The sequence below is a fragment of the Squalius cephalus genome (genome assembly GCF_949319135.1).
Source record: "Squalius cephalus genome assembly, chromosome: 9".
Taxonomy (NCBI): Eukaryota; Metazoa; Chordata; class Actinopteri; order Cypriniformes; family Leuciscidae; genus Squalius; species Squalius cephalus.
In genome coordinates, this window is record NC_137130.1 from 16,826,766 (window position 1) to 16,845,783 (window position 19,018).

A 19,018-nucleotide genomic window follows, 5' to 3' on the forward strand; every position below is an offset into this window, starting at 1 on the left:
GAAGTAGCCATCAGAAGATGGGTACACTGTGGTACTAAAGGGATGGACATGGTCTGCTGCAATGCTCAGGTAGGCCGTGGCATTTAAACAATGCTAAATTGGTACTAAGGGGCCTAAAGTGTGCCAAGAAAATATCCCCCACACCATTGCACCACCACCACCAGCATGAACCACTCATACAAGGCACGATGTAGTCATTCTTTCATGTTGTTTACTCCAAATTCTGACTCAGACCAACCACCTGAATGTCGCAGCAGACATCAAGACTCATCAGACCAGGCAACATTTTTCCAATCTTCTGTTGTCCAATTTTGGCGAGCCTGTGTGAATTGTAGCCTCAGTTTCCTGTTCTTAGCTGACAAGAGTGGCACCTGGTGTGATCCTCTGCTGCTGTTGCCCATCTGCTTCAAGGCTCAACGTGTTGTGTGTTCAGAGATGCTCTTCTGCAGATCTCGGTTGTAACGAGTGGTTATTTGAGTTACTGTTGCCTTTCTATCAGATCGAACCAGTCTGGCCATTCTCCTCTGACCTCTGCCATCATCAAGGCATTTCCACCCATAGAACTGCCGCTCACTGGATATTTTCTCTTTTTCAGATCATTCTCTGTAATCCTTAGAGATGGTTGTGCGTGAAAATCCCAGTAGATCAGCAGTTTCTGAAATACCCAGAGTAAGCCCGTCTGACACAAACAAACATGCCACGTTCAAAGTCACTTAAATTACCTTTCTTTCCTATTCTGATGCTCAGTTTGAACTTCAGCAGATAGTCTATGTCTACATGCCTAAAAGCATTGAGTTGCTGCCATGTGATTGGCTGATTAGATATTTGCATTGATATTATAATAATTAAATGCAAAAACAATAAATAAATGTGCATAAATGATAATTATTATTAATAAATTATATTATAATTATTATAAAATATTAAATCATTGACTTAAAAAATCATTATTCTTAATGAATTCAAAATTCATTCATTGATTTTTTTTTCCTCGATCAATCCACAACTTCTGTATGAATGAAAAGTAGCAATGCTTCCATACCAATATGTCCTCTCCATCATTTTGAAAATGTAAAAAAACATCTGTCGTGAAAAAATGTTAACAAGTTTACAGCATGATACTATTTGCTCCAGACAAATAGCATTACATTTGACCTTGTGAACAATTGCTTGTGAACAAGGTGTAATGTATAAAGAGCTACATACATAGAAAGGAGGTGTTTTTAGACTGGAAAGAATGATAATGACTTAATTTAAATACTGTAATCCACTATTAAGCACCTGGTTAAACTTGCGGGTGCACAATGAATAAGACGGAGGTCAACTGTTTAGTAAATATTCTCCTGAATGCTGTTTGCGTGGCAAATGAAATTTATGAATAGTGGAAATTATTTGTTGTGCTGTTGCCTAAAGTGTGGCAGAATCGAGTTTATTTGTATCAAATTATTAGTCAGTCTGATTATTAATGTTCTGTTCTCTCCCTCACAAACCTTTGCTTACACGTTTTACCACCATGGTTTTATTCACTTCTCACATTTGCTCACTCACAAAATGACAGACTGTTGCTCTCTCTCTTTCTCTCTGTCATGTGGGTGTGCTGCTTTTTCTGTGTGTTGTATCAGTGCACCTCTCTCTCTCTCTTGCTCAATCTCTAGGCTATAATCAGCAGTGTGTGGGGGCCGTCCCCATAGTTCTCCCAGGGCTCTAGGGGCCAGTGACAGAGCTTTGTGTTTTAGAGAGAAAGAGAAGCAACGAGAGAGTGAGACCTGGGCATTCAGCTTGGTAATTATGTTGCCAAAGTGCCACGCAACTTGCTGTGGTACAGCACTAATAAATTGCCTGCTGTCTGCATTTTACTTTTTTTCCATGCTTCGTTTTTAGAAAGAGACGAGGTGGAAAAATGTTGTTTACCGTTATTATGGATCATCAGTGTTTCGATATCATATGATATATATGGATTTAGGTTAATTAGGACACATTTTGCTATTGAGATGATATGAATTCACCCGAAAGGAAAAAAAAAAAATTCTGAAACCAAACCTTTGAATTGTAGTGTATAAAAAAACAATGGGCCAATCAGATGAATCTGGGGGTGGGATTAGCATGAGTGTGTATTAACATCAGCGAATGGGAGTTACTGGGCTTATAAACCCAGCATCTTTTCATTTCTCTGTCTAGCTCTAGTTACACACACACACACACACACACACGCGCACACACACACACACACACACACACACACACACACACACACACACACACACACACACTCACACACACACACACACACACACACACACACACACACACACACACACACACACACACACACACACACACACACACACACACTCACACACACACACACACACACACACACACAAAACACCTGTAGGGTGTAGGTCTAACTTTTGGTTTGACTATAGTACCCAAAACCTACTAAATCACTGAATCATACCAACCTGACAAGTGTAAACAGTTGTGAAGTTCTGACATATTTTCAGGAATACACCGGTGTGTGAAGTAGAGCTTGTGTAGCTAGAAGCGGTTGCAAATATTTCAGGCCATCAGTTTATTTTTAAGCTGTTTCTTTCAGAGGGGTTTTGTTAATACAGACAGAGATGTATTATTTATATAATGAATAACATATTACAGACTACGCAAAAATAATAGGGTTAGAAAATTATATGCCCTGTCCTACAGCTAGTGATAGGTAGAAACCATTCTGGCTGAAAAACATAGCCTCTGTCAAATGCTTCATGCAAATTCCCAGAGGCTGTTGCAGCTTAAAAAAACATTTGCGAATAAATGATATGGACAAATATAAGTTCATGTTGATCTTGCATGCTTATTTGTGTGTAGTAAACATTTGGAGTAATTCAGTTGTGCACTGAAATATGTTAAGGGATAGAAGATTTAATTGTCTCAATATAAAAAATGTCAATTGATATTCCCACCAAGATATCAAGCTTGTGTGTCCATACCAACCCTCTACAGACACAATGAAGTTTGAGTCGTCATTGGCTAGTACATTTTTTATTTTACTCGCCAGACTTTTTACATGAAATACATGAACAATGCAACCGGAAAAAAAGTACATTATCTGTCTGAATTATTCTTTATGTTGCATATGGATTTAATCTACCATTTTTTAGCAAATGGCTTTCTCTTGCCACCTCTCCACAGCTGATGATGGATCATACTGCTGAAGCTCTAGGCCTTCTGTTGAAATGAAGATCAGGTCTGAAAGGCGTGAGGATGTGAGACTGCTGCAGACATCTGATTTTATTCTCTTTTGGGCACTGAAGGCTCTTTCGCAGTCGGCGGAGCTGATTGGCGGAACAAGAAGAATCTGAACGAGATGAAGAATGTTTTGCATCTCATCTCTGTAGGGTTGCTTCTGCAGCAGTGTCTTGTACAGGTCCAGGTAGGACTTTCCATGAAGATCATTAGACACTCGCCTTTTCAAGCGTCTCCATTCCCCAGGGATTTCTTCAACTTTACATCCAGATATAACAAGCTTCTCTCTTCAGTGAGAACCTTCAGCTCCTTGTTGCCAATAGTTCAAGTTGCTTTCTGTCACCAGCCACTTGTCATGGTTGAATATTGCAAATGCATCACAGATTGTGCATTTTGATCTTTGTTAACTCCAAGCTGGTTATCCAATTTAGCATGAAGGTGTTTCTCACAGGCTGAACATGCATGCTCCATCTGTTGTCTCCAATTGTCCATAAGACTGTCTCTTTCCCCTATCAAGTCAATCTCAAGTCAATGCCCTGAAAAGCTGTGGAATGAGCACCAGGAGTTTGCTTTTCCAGATACTGTGTGATGAAAGTTTACAGCATACCATCTGGGAGAGGGTTGGTTTTCATGTAGTCAAGACTGGTCAAACTGCTCTCAACTGCAGCAACAGCACTTGGCAGGATGAGGTCTGCCTTCTGTAGAGTCTGACTTAATGTTGCTATCTCCTGCAGCACATCAGCCAGGAAATAAACTAAATGCAACAAACTGCAGATCCTTCAGGGTTTTGAAAACCTTTTTCCCTCTACCAGCAATGTTAGCATTGTTGACTGGTTTGGGCAAAATTCTCCATGTGAATGGCAACAGCTGCATACTGCCCAGCTTGGCTCACAAGATCATCTTTTCCTCTCAGGAAGACCTTCAGTGCCCTGTCTAAATGAGGCACCCAACGTACTCCTTTCACTGGCTTTGGTTTGTAGAATCAAGATTCAAGTTCTTCACAAACTATCTTATGTTCTCTGTTGCTCTTTGAGCTGTAATGGTAGGTTTTCCAAATCAAGTGCAAGGTGTCATTTACACGACTTACTACGCTCACCTCTTTCAAAACACCAAGTAGTGCCAACTCCAGCCTGTGAGCCATACAGTGAATGTCTAGCAGTTTCGGATTGTCCACTCTCAGTTTTGCAACAACACCAGCTGATTGGCCCTTGTTCACATTTGCACCATAAGCACAAAATCCAACAAGCTTTTGCTTCCATTCTTCTAATCCAAATTTTGACATTGAGGATTGAATGCAGTCAGTCACACCATCAGCATGAGCATGTGACAGCTCTGTGACAGAGACAAGAAGATTTACTGGCAACCCATCATGTATATACCTGGCATAGATAGCTTAATTTTCTGTCACAGAATAATGTGTTGCACCATCAATCATGACTGATATGTAGTTGGACAATTTCACTTTATTTGTTTCTATATCCTGTAAATCTGCGGCAATGTTTGAAATTAGTTCAGCGCAACGGATGTCATTATCACACTTTGAGGAAATGTCCTGGCCATTTTTTTCTGCAGCAGAATTAGTGGCTTCATCTGAGTGAAACTCAGGCCTAGTGTCCTCCTTTGCGATATAATATGCTTTATTCATTTTCACAGAAAGCTCACATCTCTCTGTGCTATCAATCTTTTTATTTTGAGTTTGATAACCTTTTGCGATTGCAGATTCCTCAGGGTCTTTGCTGCATGTCGTTTGCTGTTTGAGTGCGCTGTGAGATTTTCACGTTTGAAATTGCGTGACCCTGATACAAAGTCCGTTTTACCTGCTTAGCTAGGTTTTCTACTGTAGTACTTACATGTCATCACATCAATCAAAGTCCGACAGCCAATGATTCTGGGACTTTCGCTTTTTGATTGCTTTTTGACACTTATTGATTCAGAATGCACAGTCTTTTCCGCCACATTTGACGTGCTTCGCTGGGGTTTGCCGGCGCATTCACCGTCTTCTGTCTGCACGAAACTGGACTCTTTAATTTTCTTTGCGCTTTTCAAATCGGCGGGTAAAATCTGAAAATTTACTAGCCATTGGCTAATTAAAGACATGTTTTAGTCGCCTAGAAGGAAATTTAGTTGCATATGCGAGTGATTTACTCGCATTGTAGAGGGTTGGACTGAGTTTGTGGAAAACTGATCTCTGCAGGACAGTGGCCCTCCGGGGCAGGATTGGACACCCCTGGACTAGAGAAACTAAACTTGCTATTTTTGATCGTTCTTGTCAACAAAAATGTAATATAGTATGCAAAATAGTTAGCAGTATGCAACAACAAACATTTGTTGTCACATGACCTCATGTTTCATTAATGAGCACCATCAGGTTATAGTAGCAGGTTATCAGCTTTTGCAATACCTCATGACCACAAACACTTTCATTATAAGGTTTTTTTTTTTTTTTAAAGAAATTAACACTTTTATTCTATTCAGCAAGGATGCATTTAATTGATCAAAAGTGACAATAAAGACTTTTACATTGTTACAAAAGATTTATATTTCAAATAAATACTGTTCTTTTGAACTTTCTCTTTTCATAAATAATGGTAACCAAAGTTAAAATGCATAATATTTGATCAATTTATGAGTTGTATATAAATGTCTTCTGTGCACCAACAAAATAACATTACCAGTAAAATGTCAGTTTTTCATCTAAATATAGAAAATAATTGCCAACTTACCTAGCATATTTGTCAGTATTGGCACAGTCTTAAAAAATGTCAAAAACTGCAACATTTCCCCACGAAATTAAGATTTTTTTAAATAATTTTTTGTATGATGAAATTGTATTATAATACTGAGAATTACAGTAATGGGAATATGTTTTATCCACATTATTTATAATTGATTATATATTCTATAATGTGTTTTATTCTATGACATAGAGGATAAATATGACTGGGCATTTCCCTGTGAGATTCACTCATTAACAATAGTGAGTGATGTGATAGTCAGTGGCAGTCTTGACATGGTAAATGTTAACCTATTCCGAACATAATTCCATCTCTAGCAACATCATTGCTGACAATACCCACTGCTGCCACATGCACTGTGCACCATCATGAAGGCCTAGTGTCAATTAGATGTGTGTGCTAATGGGAGCAGGTATAAAAGTTCTGGGATCTTTTAGTCACACTTGTAAACAGTAGCAGCAGATGAGTAGTGGTAATCAGCTGTGATCTGAGTGCCAGCTGTTCCGCAAGTTGCTGCCTGACTGAGCAGATCTATTCAGGATTTGTACTTGCCAACTTGGGAGACTGGAAAAGTCCTGTCTGGACAGGCCAGCACACAGTTGTCACAATGTCAGAGGGAAACAAGAAATACTTCTCACATGGCAGGTAATTACAGAGAATGATCACATGATCCCATTTCTGATTTGATGTTCATATGTGGCTGTAAATCAGACACATATTAGATTTTTTGCAATATGACTTTCTGAAAGCAGCCAGTTTGGAATTAAATGCACTAATCTTACTTATTATTTGCAGTAATTGCATACTTGATTTACCTTTGGCATCAAGAAGAGCAGGACGGTCATCACATTTAAAAAGTCACACAAGCAAGAAAAAGAAACAAAATCAGAACCTGACACTTTGGCTTGTGATCTGAATGGAGACAAAAGCGCACTACTGTATGTAAGAGAAAGACTATTTCACATTGTTCTACAAATGCCAAATTCTAAGCCTTTGCACCTTTGTAAATTTTATAAAGAACAGCAGCTGAAAAAAACATTCAATTGAATGCCAATTGAGATTTCTGTTTTATGACTTAACTAGTCTGAAGTCAGTGGCTCAGAGGTAAATGTGAAAGGCTTCGCATACTCACTACATTTGGCTTAACGAGCATTAACTGGAAACCATTAACCTTTATGAAAGCAGGCAATTATTATCAAGCACATTTATTTATTTAGCATTTGCAGTAATCTTATAGTGACTGCAACATGTATTTTTGTAAGCGTCTTTGTATAAAAAGTCTTGCAATTTCAGTTTCAAAAGGTCTTCATCAAAGTCTTCAAGACTGACACACCACTTTACACAATATTCTTTCACAGTTCTTTTGATGGTACATCACTCACTGCATCTCAATGCTGCTCTAGATACAGCAGAGCTGGACTGGATTTTAGGTTATATGGCTTCAGCTCTCCTGCTGCTTCATTTAGCTAAACCAGAACCTAAGATGTCATTATCAATCAAACAACCCAAGTCATCTGCAGACTTTTTGCCTACTGTTTTAAAAACTGTAAATTTGGACATAAAACACTTTTCACATACTGTTTTTCACCTACTATACTGTATAGTAGGGAAGTATGCATATTTGGAAACAGCCAGTCTCTTGCATCTTTCCTAAATAAATCAGAGTTTTGAACAAATCGGTTGAGGTAATGATTCCATGACTCATAAAGACAGTCAGTAACCTATTAGCATACCGATGTAACCTATTTAAAGAGTCACTTAACTCTAAAGACATTGGGTCTCATTCACAGTAATTGGATTATTTCGTATTTGTACGCACAGGAGAACATCTCACAAAAAAATGCCACCTAATTCATGACATATGCCTATGCACATGAATTTGTTCTTTACCTTGATCTAATGTTAATGGATTTGGAGTATTCTAAATGAGGGACCGTGTGCCCAAGGTTAGTCATTTGCATAAAACAGCAAAACCATCTCCATATATGGGCTTTCTATACAACCTTAACAGTCTTTCGTCACTCTCAAAACCTACTTGACGCTCTCTAAAGATGCACAAAGATCACCTGCAGCAAGATATTCCAGCACTGCCAATCCTCAAAACCAGTTCAAACACAATAAACACCTTTCATACAGATTACAGACCCATAAATTCTATGAAATTTACTATGAAAGTTATTGGTGAATCCTGATTTACTTAAACGCTAAACGTTTGTATGCAGATTTCATGCAGATTTAGCAGAATTATGATTAATATTATTGAATAACGGGTATAAAGTGCGTGCACTTATAAAACATGTATACAAGCACTCACACGTGTAGCACTTGGGTAGTGGAAAGTTGGTCAAATTCTGTTCCAATCTGAACTGAGGAAATGACGCTTCCATGACCTTGTTTTCTGTACCTGATTCATTAACCAACACAAGACACAAACTCGAGCTCCACACTCTACCATGGAATAGTTGATTATTTATGGGATGTCGCTATTGGAAGTCTCAATATTTTATTCATCAAGGTCCCAGTGGTTCTTTTGCCCTGTAGCAAGATGTCTGCCTTGCAGAGCCTGTGTTTACACAAAGTGTTTTCAAGATCTGAGATCTCTTCTTGCTAACTTTAACTTTAGCTGGACAATAACTTTGTTTTGGCTTTATAGCAGCTCTAGAATAATCTCTGTTCTTTAATTTCCTATTATCACTGTAAAGCAGCTTTGAAACAATCTATATTGTTAAAAGCGCTATATAAATGAAGGTGACTTGACTTGACTTATCTACTCTGAGCTCTCTTGTACTGAAGTATCCAGAAACACTCATGTACTGTAACTTTATTCTTCAGCCATTGCAGTTCAACGAATGCAAATGTAAATTGCATTATATTTTGTTTACTAATTCATTCTCATTCATAGCATTGGAAAATGAAATCCACTCAAAATAACAAAATAGTCCATAATATTCCAGTTTCTTCAGTTCAACATGGTAAAACAGGTTTTAAAAGTATACTCGAATGGTCTTACCTTGAGAATACATGTGTAAAAGCATGTAAAAGCAAGCACAATGCTGTCAGGGTTATGTTTTGTTCTATCATTTCATTTGTGCTTTAGTTTGATTTTATGTTTGCGGTTGCATTTCCTTAGAGTTGTTTCCCTTTACAATAGCACAGTATCAGATAATAATTTGTTATCAAAGACTTCCTTCATCACTTCTCCCCATAGATCATAAATTGAGGCTTCATACCAGCTTAATATCAGTTGCATTTTATTTCAAGGGTTTATCAAGAATTTTACACCCTCTTGAATACTATGTCAGTAAGAGATTCAATTTTCAGTGTCTTTAGTGATGATATCAACATGAGTTTTTACCTAAAACTAAATTTGTTTTAAAACATCTTATTCCCTTTAAACACTATTGATCTTGAGTATTTAAATAAAGTGTCTGTTAAAGGATAAATATCAAAAAGTTTTATTTTCCCCCTTAACCCCTGATGCTATGGGAGCATATTTCTGAAGAAGAATATGTTCACTCATACAGTATCACGCATATTGGCAAAAATGTAAACCTTGAATGCACTGTAAGTCACTTTACATATATCAAATGGATAAAAGTAAATGAACACATCTCATGAAGAAGCAGTTCAGTTAGATGCTCTGCTGCACTTTTTCTTGCTGTTTTTGCGACCTGTCATACAGATTAATGCAGCTTTCATCATGTTAGGGTCTGGGACTCCCCAGTCTAGTTGGCTATTCAAAAGTGAAAATTTATATATTCTTGTCATTACCTGAAATAACAATTTTTTTTTTTTTTTTTTTTTTAAGTTACTTGATGCCTAAGTATAGCCCCCAGGCCAATTGCAAAGAGCAAAGTATACAAACCATCAGTTGGATAGACAGTGGGTGAGCTTTTGAAGTAAAGCTTTTCATCTAAAATTTAGGGGGAATTGAATGCATTTTGTAAAATTAATAAAGTCTACGAGGGAGAAAAGCCACGGGCAAGCTAGCAGAGATAAAGAAGTCATTAAAAAGCAGTCAATGTGAAACCATACAGAGCAAACAGCAGTATCTACTAGCTGTTATGCTAATGCCTCTGTAATGAGCAACTAGCATGTTATATTTGTCAGCTTTACTTTTATTCTGTTGTTTATGGGAATAACTGCAATGTTACTTTTACACTTTATTTTGTTCCTACAGTATAAAGCTGACATAGTGTGAAGGGTGCAACTTTGTGCCTGTAAGAGGAATGTGTGTGTGCTGAGAAACAAGGTTGTACTTGTGAAGTTAGAAAAATAGAAACAAATTTAGAAAAATATTAGCATTTTCAACCTCAGGGGCCTGCTTACAACTGTTGAAGTGTTAAGTATATTTTATGTTATACTATATATTTATTTATTTTATTTATCTAACTGAGCTAAACATGTTGGAAAATGGGCTTACAAAATACTTGTTGGCCTGTGGGCGTGAGAAATATTTGAGTCTGTATTTAAAGCTCTGATTTTGGACTACCATAAGTGAATCATAAAAAATGTCTTCATTTGCAGACCACTTGATCTTATTTCTGCCTAGAAGAAACAAAAGACATTAAAAAAATCTCACATGATTTTTCTTTTCTTTTTTTGCATGAGGCACTGCTGATTAAGCAATAAAAACAAGTGAACTATCATACATTATGCAACCATTACATTTTTTAATTTGTAAAACAAACTCATTAAACAATAAACTTTGGCAATATATCTTGTCTAGCCATAAAAGAACAAACATTAGTGGTTTACAACCATGCGAGTGTGCAGTGTTTGAAACGTTAGATAATTGAAAAAGTTGTGTGCAGTTCAGTTCAGATTAGTGGTGCAGCGTCAAGTTAACTCATTAAAGAGATAAATAGGAAAGAAAATAAGTAGGAGGAAAAAGACAGACGTAACTGGATCAGAAGTATTGTCAACTTTAATTCAAGCCTCTTTTCCATTACTTGAGTAATGTGTCAACAAGAGAGAGAGGTGGCAATGATCAAATCTGAAATTTGACAATACAAGTAAACAATATCTTCAGATTGTCTTGTTAACAAGATTTCTAGTGTTTATTTTCCTATCAGTGGAGTCATAGATCTATCTATTCAACCGCAGAGAGATTTGCAAGCCCCTTTAGTTGAGAGTGTTTTGTCTGTCTCAGAAGTCCTGCATTAATCACCCTCAGCTTCTATTTTACATTGGTAATGTTTCATCACAGCAACAGCAAGTACATCTAATAAAACTCATACGGAAGCTCTTGTTAGTGGGATTCACTTCATTCATTACAGAGTAATGAGAATAAACAGGAAGTTGCAGCCAGGTAGAAAAGATAGGGTTTAGCAGAGAAAACATGAGACATGTACATGTATGTGAATTCAACAACGCAGACGTGGCACTGCTCATGTACACAACATATCACAAACATGGTAACACTTAAGAATATTGTTCCCTCAGTAATGAATAACAGGAATAAATGAGTAATGGAATATTCTAGTAACTACTATTAAAGGGATGGTTCGGAGTAATTTCAACCTAGGGAACCATGACCATTTGCACCATGACCTCGAGCCAAACACCCCCCAGAAGCTTTTTTTCCCTTGGTCGAACATTATTAAAGTTAGAGCTTATTTAGAGATATCAGCCAAATGGCTTAGTGCAGGTGCTAATGGATCCAAGGTTGTATCTCGTAAATTACCCCACTAATAATGCTCAGAATGGTACCAAACTTATACAGTAGTACAAATAGGTTCTGTACTCATAAAACGAGGCATTGGAAAGTTTGTAAGTACATCAGAAGTTTATTTAAATAACACTTGCCTGATGGCTTATGCTACCGCTAACCCGGACGTCGAGGTCACTTCCGTGATTTGGGAAAAGCCCGTAAAAGTCCTGTCAGAAAGCGATGCATAAGGATGTAGTGTAACGACGCCCAGTTCCAGAAATGCACTAATATTTTGTTGGTAGTACCAGTTTGCAACAATTATTAGTTAGCTCTAAGTTGTCAACACTTTGGAAAAAATACATTTCTATGGAGTGTTAAATTCGCTAGCTTTTCCCTTACACTTGTGAGTTTTGCAAAGGACTTTTACGGGCTTTTCCCAAAGCACGGAAGTGACCTCGACGTCCGGGTTAGCGGTAGCATAAGCCGTCAGGCAAATGTTATTTAAATAAACTCCTGATGTCCTTAATTACTCTGAACCATCCCTTTAACTAATAAGGAACTCTGATTAACACATTAGCAAGTAATAGTGCTCAGTTGAATGTGGTAGTCACAGTAGCTAATCAGTAACTACTATTTTTTTCATACCTCCCAGGGGACTAAGTGAAGATCATGGTTAATGACATTAAAGTATTACCAAATCCTTCAATTTTCGAAATCGATACCGATACCATGACTTCGATACCGGTTCCTGAACGATACTTTTTTCGATACCAATTTTATGAACAGATAATGTTATAGCAGAGGCTGTGACATTAATGTGAAGAGGGAAAAATAACTAGAAGGCTAAACTGTTAATGCAGCTAACCTTAAGGATAAGCACACTAACTTTACAAGATGCCTAGTTTAATGTGAGTTAAATTCCCGTTAAAATTCTTCTGGATTCCTAATGGTCGGCTGGTCATTGCCTAAAAAGTATCGAACTTGATACCCAGCCCTAGATATAACAGTATTCTAAAGTGTTACCACACACACATTCCAATATTTGAACCTCAGTTTATTGGAAGAACCATCTGAGATATCAGCCCGATAGATTTCCACTTTCTATTTTTATTGGCAGTCAGTGAGAGTTGTTGTACAAATAAGTATACATAGACATAATTTTTTATATATGTATAATTAATTGTAACAGTATTACAGTACTAAATTCCTCAAAGCTTATTTTCACTTAGTGAGACGTAAGAGCGGACAGTACTGGAGACAGTAGCAGCAGTTTCAGTTACCTGGAAGAGTGGACTAATACACAGCGCTGTAATATCTGATGAAATATCAGACTGCTGGATAGTGCTATAGACCAATCAGAATCGAGTAAACAGTGTAGTGTAGTAATAAAATATTACATCACATTTCTTGTCCACTCCACTCCACTCTTTCTTCACATCCTGACTGTCTTTCTCGAAAGCTGTTCTGCTGACTTCTTTGTGCTGTTGTCTTGATGTGATTGGTAGCTTTTCTCTCCTGTTCCATCCACTTTATTATACTTCGAAAATGAACCTGCAGCTCACTGCTCCATTTTAAATACCACATTCAAATCTACTCCCGTTCACAACCCTTTGAAATATTAAACACATAGAGAGAGGGAGAGGGGCGCCCACCGGCCCATGGATCAATATTTGCACCTTGACGCGAAGCAATAAATATTCGATTGGTCAGAATATGATTATGACTTCTTAGCTCAAAGGGAGGATTTAATGACTGCTGATTATATAAGGCGGCACATTCCATTATTTTGTCATGCATATTCTCTCAATTTTTCATCTTTCTTTTCTCTTTTTTTGATGATAAAAAGCCATGCTTCTGAACATGTGCAGTCTAAAATAGTGCATGTTTGTGCTCGCACTGGCTTTATAAGGAAATTGTGTGGAATAATACTGGGCTTTAGATTCAGTGCTTGATCTTGTTTATCATTCACACTTTCAGAACTGAATGGTGTTATTTTGGTTCTGCTTAACACTGCAGCCTGTAAATCTAATAAAATAAAAAAGGATGATGAATGGAATTTCATCCAATATAGGAAATTGTTATTAAACGCAGTTATGCAAACTAGTTCAATAAATCTGAATATACAAACAAATGTAATACAACTCTGATTATATTAAAAAACAAAAATATGCTTATTGATTTTAATTTATAACAACAGTGGCTCCCAAAAATATTCTAAAAATGAATGTATTTGGACACTTTCTGGTTGAGGTTAGTTCGGTTAGTATACCATTTGCTCTATACATATACAATATTCAGAGCAATACACTTATAATATATAGGCCTAATGCAAAACATGACACATAGTGCAAAACAAAATGTTTTAAATGAGTAAGCGAAAGTTTAAGAGTAGCTCATCACAGCAGCACATGTAAATGGCTGCTCACCTCACTCCTGCCACATTCATTCAGGCACCTATCAAATAGTCAGAGGGGGAACAACATAGAGCTGTTGTCGAATCTCAAGCTTGAACCCCTCCATTAAAGTCAAGAGATATCTACCCGTACCACAGAATTAGATGAACATGTGAGCATACCTACTACTGTGTTGAGCAAGAGGAGGTGCAGGATAAGGAAGCCTTGCATATTAACACTTTTGAGTGTTGAAACTCAAAGAACTTTGTTGAATTTCTTATGAGCAGACCTTTTTCTCTTTGTTGTTTTTCACTCACAGACAGTAACTTTGTGCTGGGGAACGCACAGGTCCAGTCTCTCTATCCCATCGTGTACTGTTCTGATGGCTTCTGTGAACTCACTGGCTATGCCCGGGCGGAACTGATGCAGAAGAGCTGTGCGTGTCATTTTCTGTATGGGCCAGAGACCAGTGATAAGCTGATGGCACAGATCCAGGGCGCACTGGACGAAAGGCGGGAGTTTAAGACGGAACTGGTCTTCTATAAAAAAGGAGGTAGGAGTCACGTAGTTAACTACATGCCTTGGTCCCACTTCATATTAGATGTATTTTCTATGTACTAACGTTTAAATGAATCATTTGATACAATGCACTTATTGTATACATACATGTTTTTACATTGTGCTTATTTAAAAAAAAAACACCTGCATGTAATTACAGCTGTAATTACACTGTTGATCTTCCCATTACACCTTAACCCACCCTTAAGCCTACCCATACCACCAAACCTGTCCCTAACCTTACAAGTATCCCACCTCAATAGCATCAAAAGTATATTGTACTTATTTTTTGATGTAAGTACATAGCAGTTAAGGACACCTAATATAAAGTGTGATCTATGCCTTTGTCTACAGCACCAAAAGCAAATGACAGAATTAGTATTAGTCCATCCCAGTTTCCCACAGTTAATTTAGTTGTTTATAATTTTACAGTATAGTAATTAATCATTTATATTGTCAATAATTTAATTATCAGTTATTGTTATTAATAATAATAATAATAATAATGAGTTGCATTAAGACCTAAATGTGACCTGCATTTAGAAAGGGAAAAGGGTTCATTAAGGAGGTTGCCAAAGGTTGCCATAAAGCAATTAAATTACTACAGGTCCACTGTGGATGAGGACACCAAATCAAGCCAAACTCTAAAATCAGTTAATCACAAATACATGTTGTATATGCTGACTAGGTTAGAGTGATACAGCAGGCATAACTGCAGGCAAGAAAGATTAATTAATTAACACAAAGGGGTGAGGAACAGTGATGGAGGGATTAAAAATAAAAGAACAGAAGTAAACTGTACTGAATAAGATCATTTAAATTTAATCAACCCAGTATTTTCTTTAGATCTTGAAACAATGGATTTGATTATTATACGGCTCTCTGGAATAGTTTGCTGAATTGAACTGTTAAATCTTTTATAATTGACTGTAATGAAAATTATTTCCAACACAGCTGTGTTAGATTCCACTGTCTAATAAAAAACTAAATTTCACCTCAAATCGATATTTCATGTGAATTTAGTTAAGTGGCAGTGTTATAAGTAAGATAATGTGAGTATGTACTGTACATGATCCCTTACTTATTGATCAACATTTAAAATGATTTGATTATGAATTGGCAGTGCTAGGCATTTTAATGGATAATAAAATGCATGTACAAACTGAATAAATGCAATCTTGATTTTATCTGGACTGATCTGAAAGGAAAACACATTTACAATGGCTCACATTAGGAGTAATCTTGAGCTAACCCCTCACAGTAGATGACCAAACAAATACCATTTCAGTCCAGACAATCCATTTATTTGAACTAATTGACTTTAAATGCCTGCCTTGTTCTTTAACTTGTGTCTGGAGCAGCTGAGCATAGATTATGATAACAACATAATTCAGCAGCTGTCTTTTCTCTCCCTCACCGATTTCCCTGAAAATAACACAGTATGCCTTTAAACCAGCCTTGGATAAACAGTGGCTCAGAGATAACAATGATTTCTGAAGGCTTGATTCTTGAGTGCAGCGTGTCATATAGTTAATTCCATCCACGTTTTTACCCACCTGCGGTCAAGAGAACACGATTCCATCCGTGTACCAGGAGACCACTGTGAATTGCTGTGAACATACAGCGTAGATCTCTCTGTCAAACCCTATCAGACACCAGAACAGTTAGGGAGAATCTGCCAGACATTTTTCGCAAAAGATTTTCAAACACAGGAGCATTGACAACCGATTTCTCACCTGATTCACTTTAATTTAGCATTCGTGCAACATGCATCGGGGGAAATTTGCTCCTAATTCAGTGTCCAAATTCAGAGAGCACACTGTGGGAGCAGTGTTGAGTTCGATTCATTCATTTGACTGGTTTGTAAGAGATACTCTATCCGTTTGTTCCCTTTTCAAGGAAAATAGGCAATTTGTGTATTCTTCTATCCAGTTGATAATGGTTAATTTGTGGATTGTCTGAACAAGCCACTGCAGTCCTGTGCAGCTTTCCGAATGCTTCCTCTTTCACATTTCCTCTGTACATCGGTCCCAACAATCCTCCAGTCACTTTGTCATGGAGTCGAAGGACTTCTAAATGCTGTGGTGCTCGCAAAACACATCTCACACACCTCTCATGGCCCGCAGGTTCAGGTTGAGATTGTACATGGTTCAAAGGGAATAGAAGATCATAGTTGCAAGACTGCTGTAAATTCCCACAGTTGCACAACTGCCATTTTGCATTGAGAGACTGTCAGTGAGATGAAGAGCTCAACAGACTGTCAAATGCACATTCACATATCACTTTGAAATAAAACATCAAATACACCAATTAAAAAGACGATCATACAATGAAGACTCAAAATAAGTTATTTTATACTGCTGAGGTAGAACTGGGTAGAATTAAAATGTCTTAGGAATAGCATTTAAAGGTCTGCTTTGTAAATGTTTTTTGTTAATTAAATCTCTATTATATTAAACGTTTTAACAATGTTTTGGGCAATGTTGGGATGCGATGCTATTCAAACTTAAAGGAATAGTTCACATTTACTCACCCTTTGTGCTATGGCATCCCAGATGCGTATGACTTTCTTTTTAGAACAAAAAAGATTTTTAGAAAATACCTCAGCTCTGTAGGTCCATACAGTGCAAGTGAATGGTTACCAAAAAGCACATAAGGTTCAGCATAAAAGTAATTCTTATGAATCCAGTGGTTTTATCAATGCCTTCTCAAGCGATTAATCATTTTGGGGTAAAAATAATAATAATAATAAAAAAAACAGCCCAAAAAGTAGCAAAACATTTATTCAAGTGCCTCTATGTTATAGTTTTGACTTAAATAATATAAATAGGTGTGTTATGTTTTTATTACTATAAATGTAACAGTTCAAATTTAATACTGTCACCCTTAGATTGTTAATTTATTCAAAATCCCTCTCTGGGTTTGTGTCAGTGAAGGGTTTATATGCTGTTTATATGCTGCGATTTAAATTCTAAATTAATTGGATGTTTTTTTTGTTTTTTTTTTATAAAAAACATATACAAGTAACTAGGTGTTTACATAAGTATTAGTGACGGGAAGTCAGAATCTGGATTTTTCGGACAGTTCGTTTCAATGACCTGTTTAAAAAAAAACTAATTTAAGTCAACTACATGGTTTACACATGCTTGTATCAGCAGCTTGTCGGTTCTTCACAGACATGTCTGAGTGTGAACTGTTTCCTTAGTTTAATGTACTGGTGACTCGAGAACGGTACCATTAACCGACTCTTGACTTGAGAAAGAACTGCTATCATCACTGTACTGGTATTAACTACTGCCATCAGATCACTGTTATATTTCCAATTCGTTTCTTTTGTTATACTCTATGCTTTTCAGCAAAATACAACAAAAACATACATTTTGCTGCCTTTATGAAACCCTCGGCAGACAGTACTCTTGGACTAACTGGAGTGTTGAATGAGTTGGCAGGAATGACTGTTAGGCATGTCCAAAAGTGAGTTTTGATTGAGCAACTTGTAGATCTCTGCTAACTCGAGCCACAAACTTTTTCATTTTGTAAACTGGAAACGGCAATAAATAATGCACAGTTGCTTTGAGATACAATGGTAGTTAATTTAGTGTATTAAAGAGCTCTTATGTGAGGTTTAAGAATGATTGCTGACCCTTTAGACCAATAATCATCATAACAACCTTGCATCCATTGTACTGTCAAACTAGTAGCTGTTTAATTAATGTTTATTTTAGCTGTTCACCGCATGTGGCACAAATGAATATATTGTATTTAGCTATTGTAAGCGGCACATGCTTTATTCATAGGGTGGCATGTTGCCATTTTTTTAACGTATTGCTCATTGTATTATATGGTCTATGGTCTCTGACTGCTGGTTCAATCAAATGTGTTCTTTTTTTATTGAAATTTACTTCTCTTGACTCAAGCTGTGCCTAATGATAGGGTTTGGTGATACACACACACACACACACACACACACACACACACACACACACACACACACAGACACACACACACACACACACACACACACACACACACACACACACACACACACACACACACACACACACACACACACACACAGAGAGAGAGAGAGAGAGAGAGAGAGAGAGAGAGAGAGAGAGAGAGAGAGAGAACTGTGTATCAATAGGAATTCCAACCTCCAGCCAAGCATGTTCTACCTCTTTCTTTCCGTTTCCCTCCGTTTTGATTTAATGAGGCATGGAATGATGCTGTGGCATAATGTTGAGCAGCTGCAGAACGTTGAACCTACAGAAGGCAAACATATCCGCACACAAACACAGACACACAACAGTGAATTCTGAGCTCAGCATTCAAGACATGAATGCATAAATACCTGACAGTAAAATAAAATGGTGTTTTATATACATTAAATCTGGATCTACACAAATCTATATGCTCATTAAATTAAAAAATAATTCAAA

The 19,018-nt window shown here is 37.1% G+C and overlaps 1 protein-coding gene across 1 annotated transcript in view; it reads left to right on the forward strand.

Annotated features, from left to right (window-relative positions):
• The window catches only part of kcnh3 (potassium voltage-gated channel, subfamily H (eag-related), member 3), a 110,038-nt gene that overhangs the window by 53,817 nt on the left and 37,203 nt on the right, over nt 1-19,018 (forward strand). Inside the window, exon 2 of the mRNA XM_079880383.1 lies at nt 14,341-14,574. Within this exon, the coding sequence (XP_079736509.1) occupies nt 14,341-14,574 (234 nt within the window). The remainder of the gene's footprint in view (nt 1-14,340; nt 14,575-19,018) is intronic.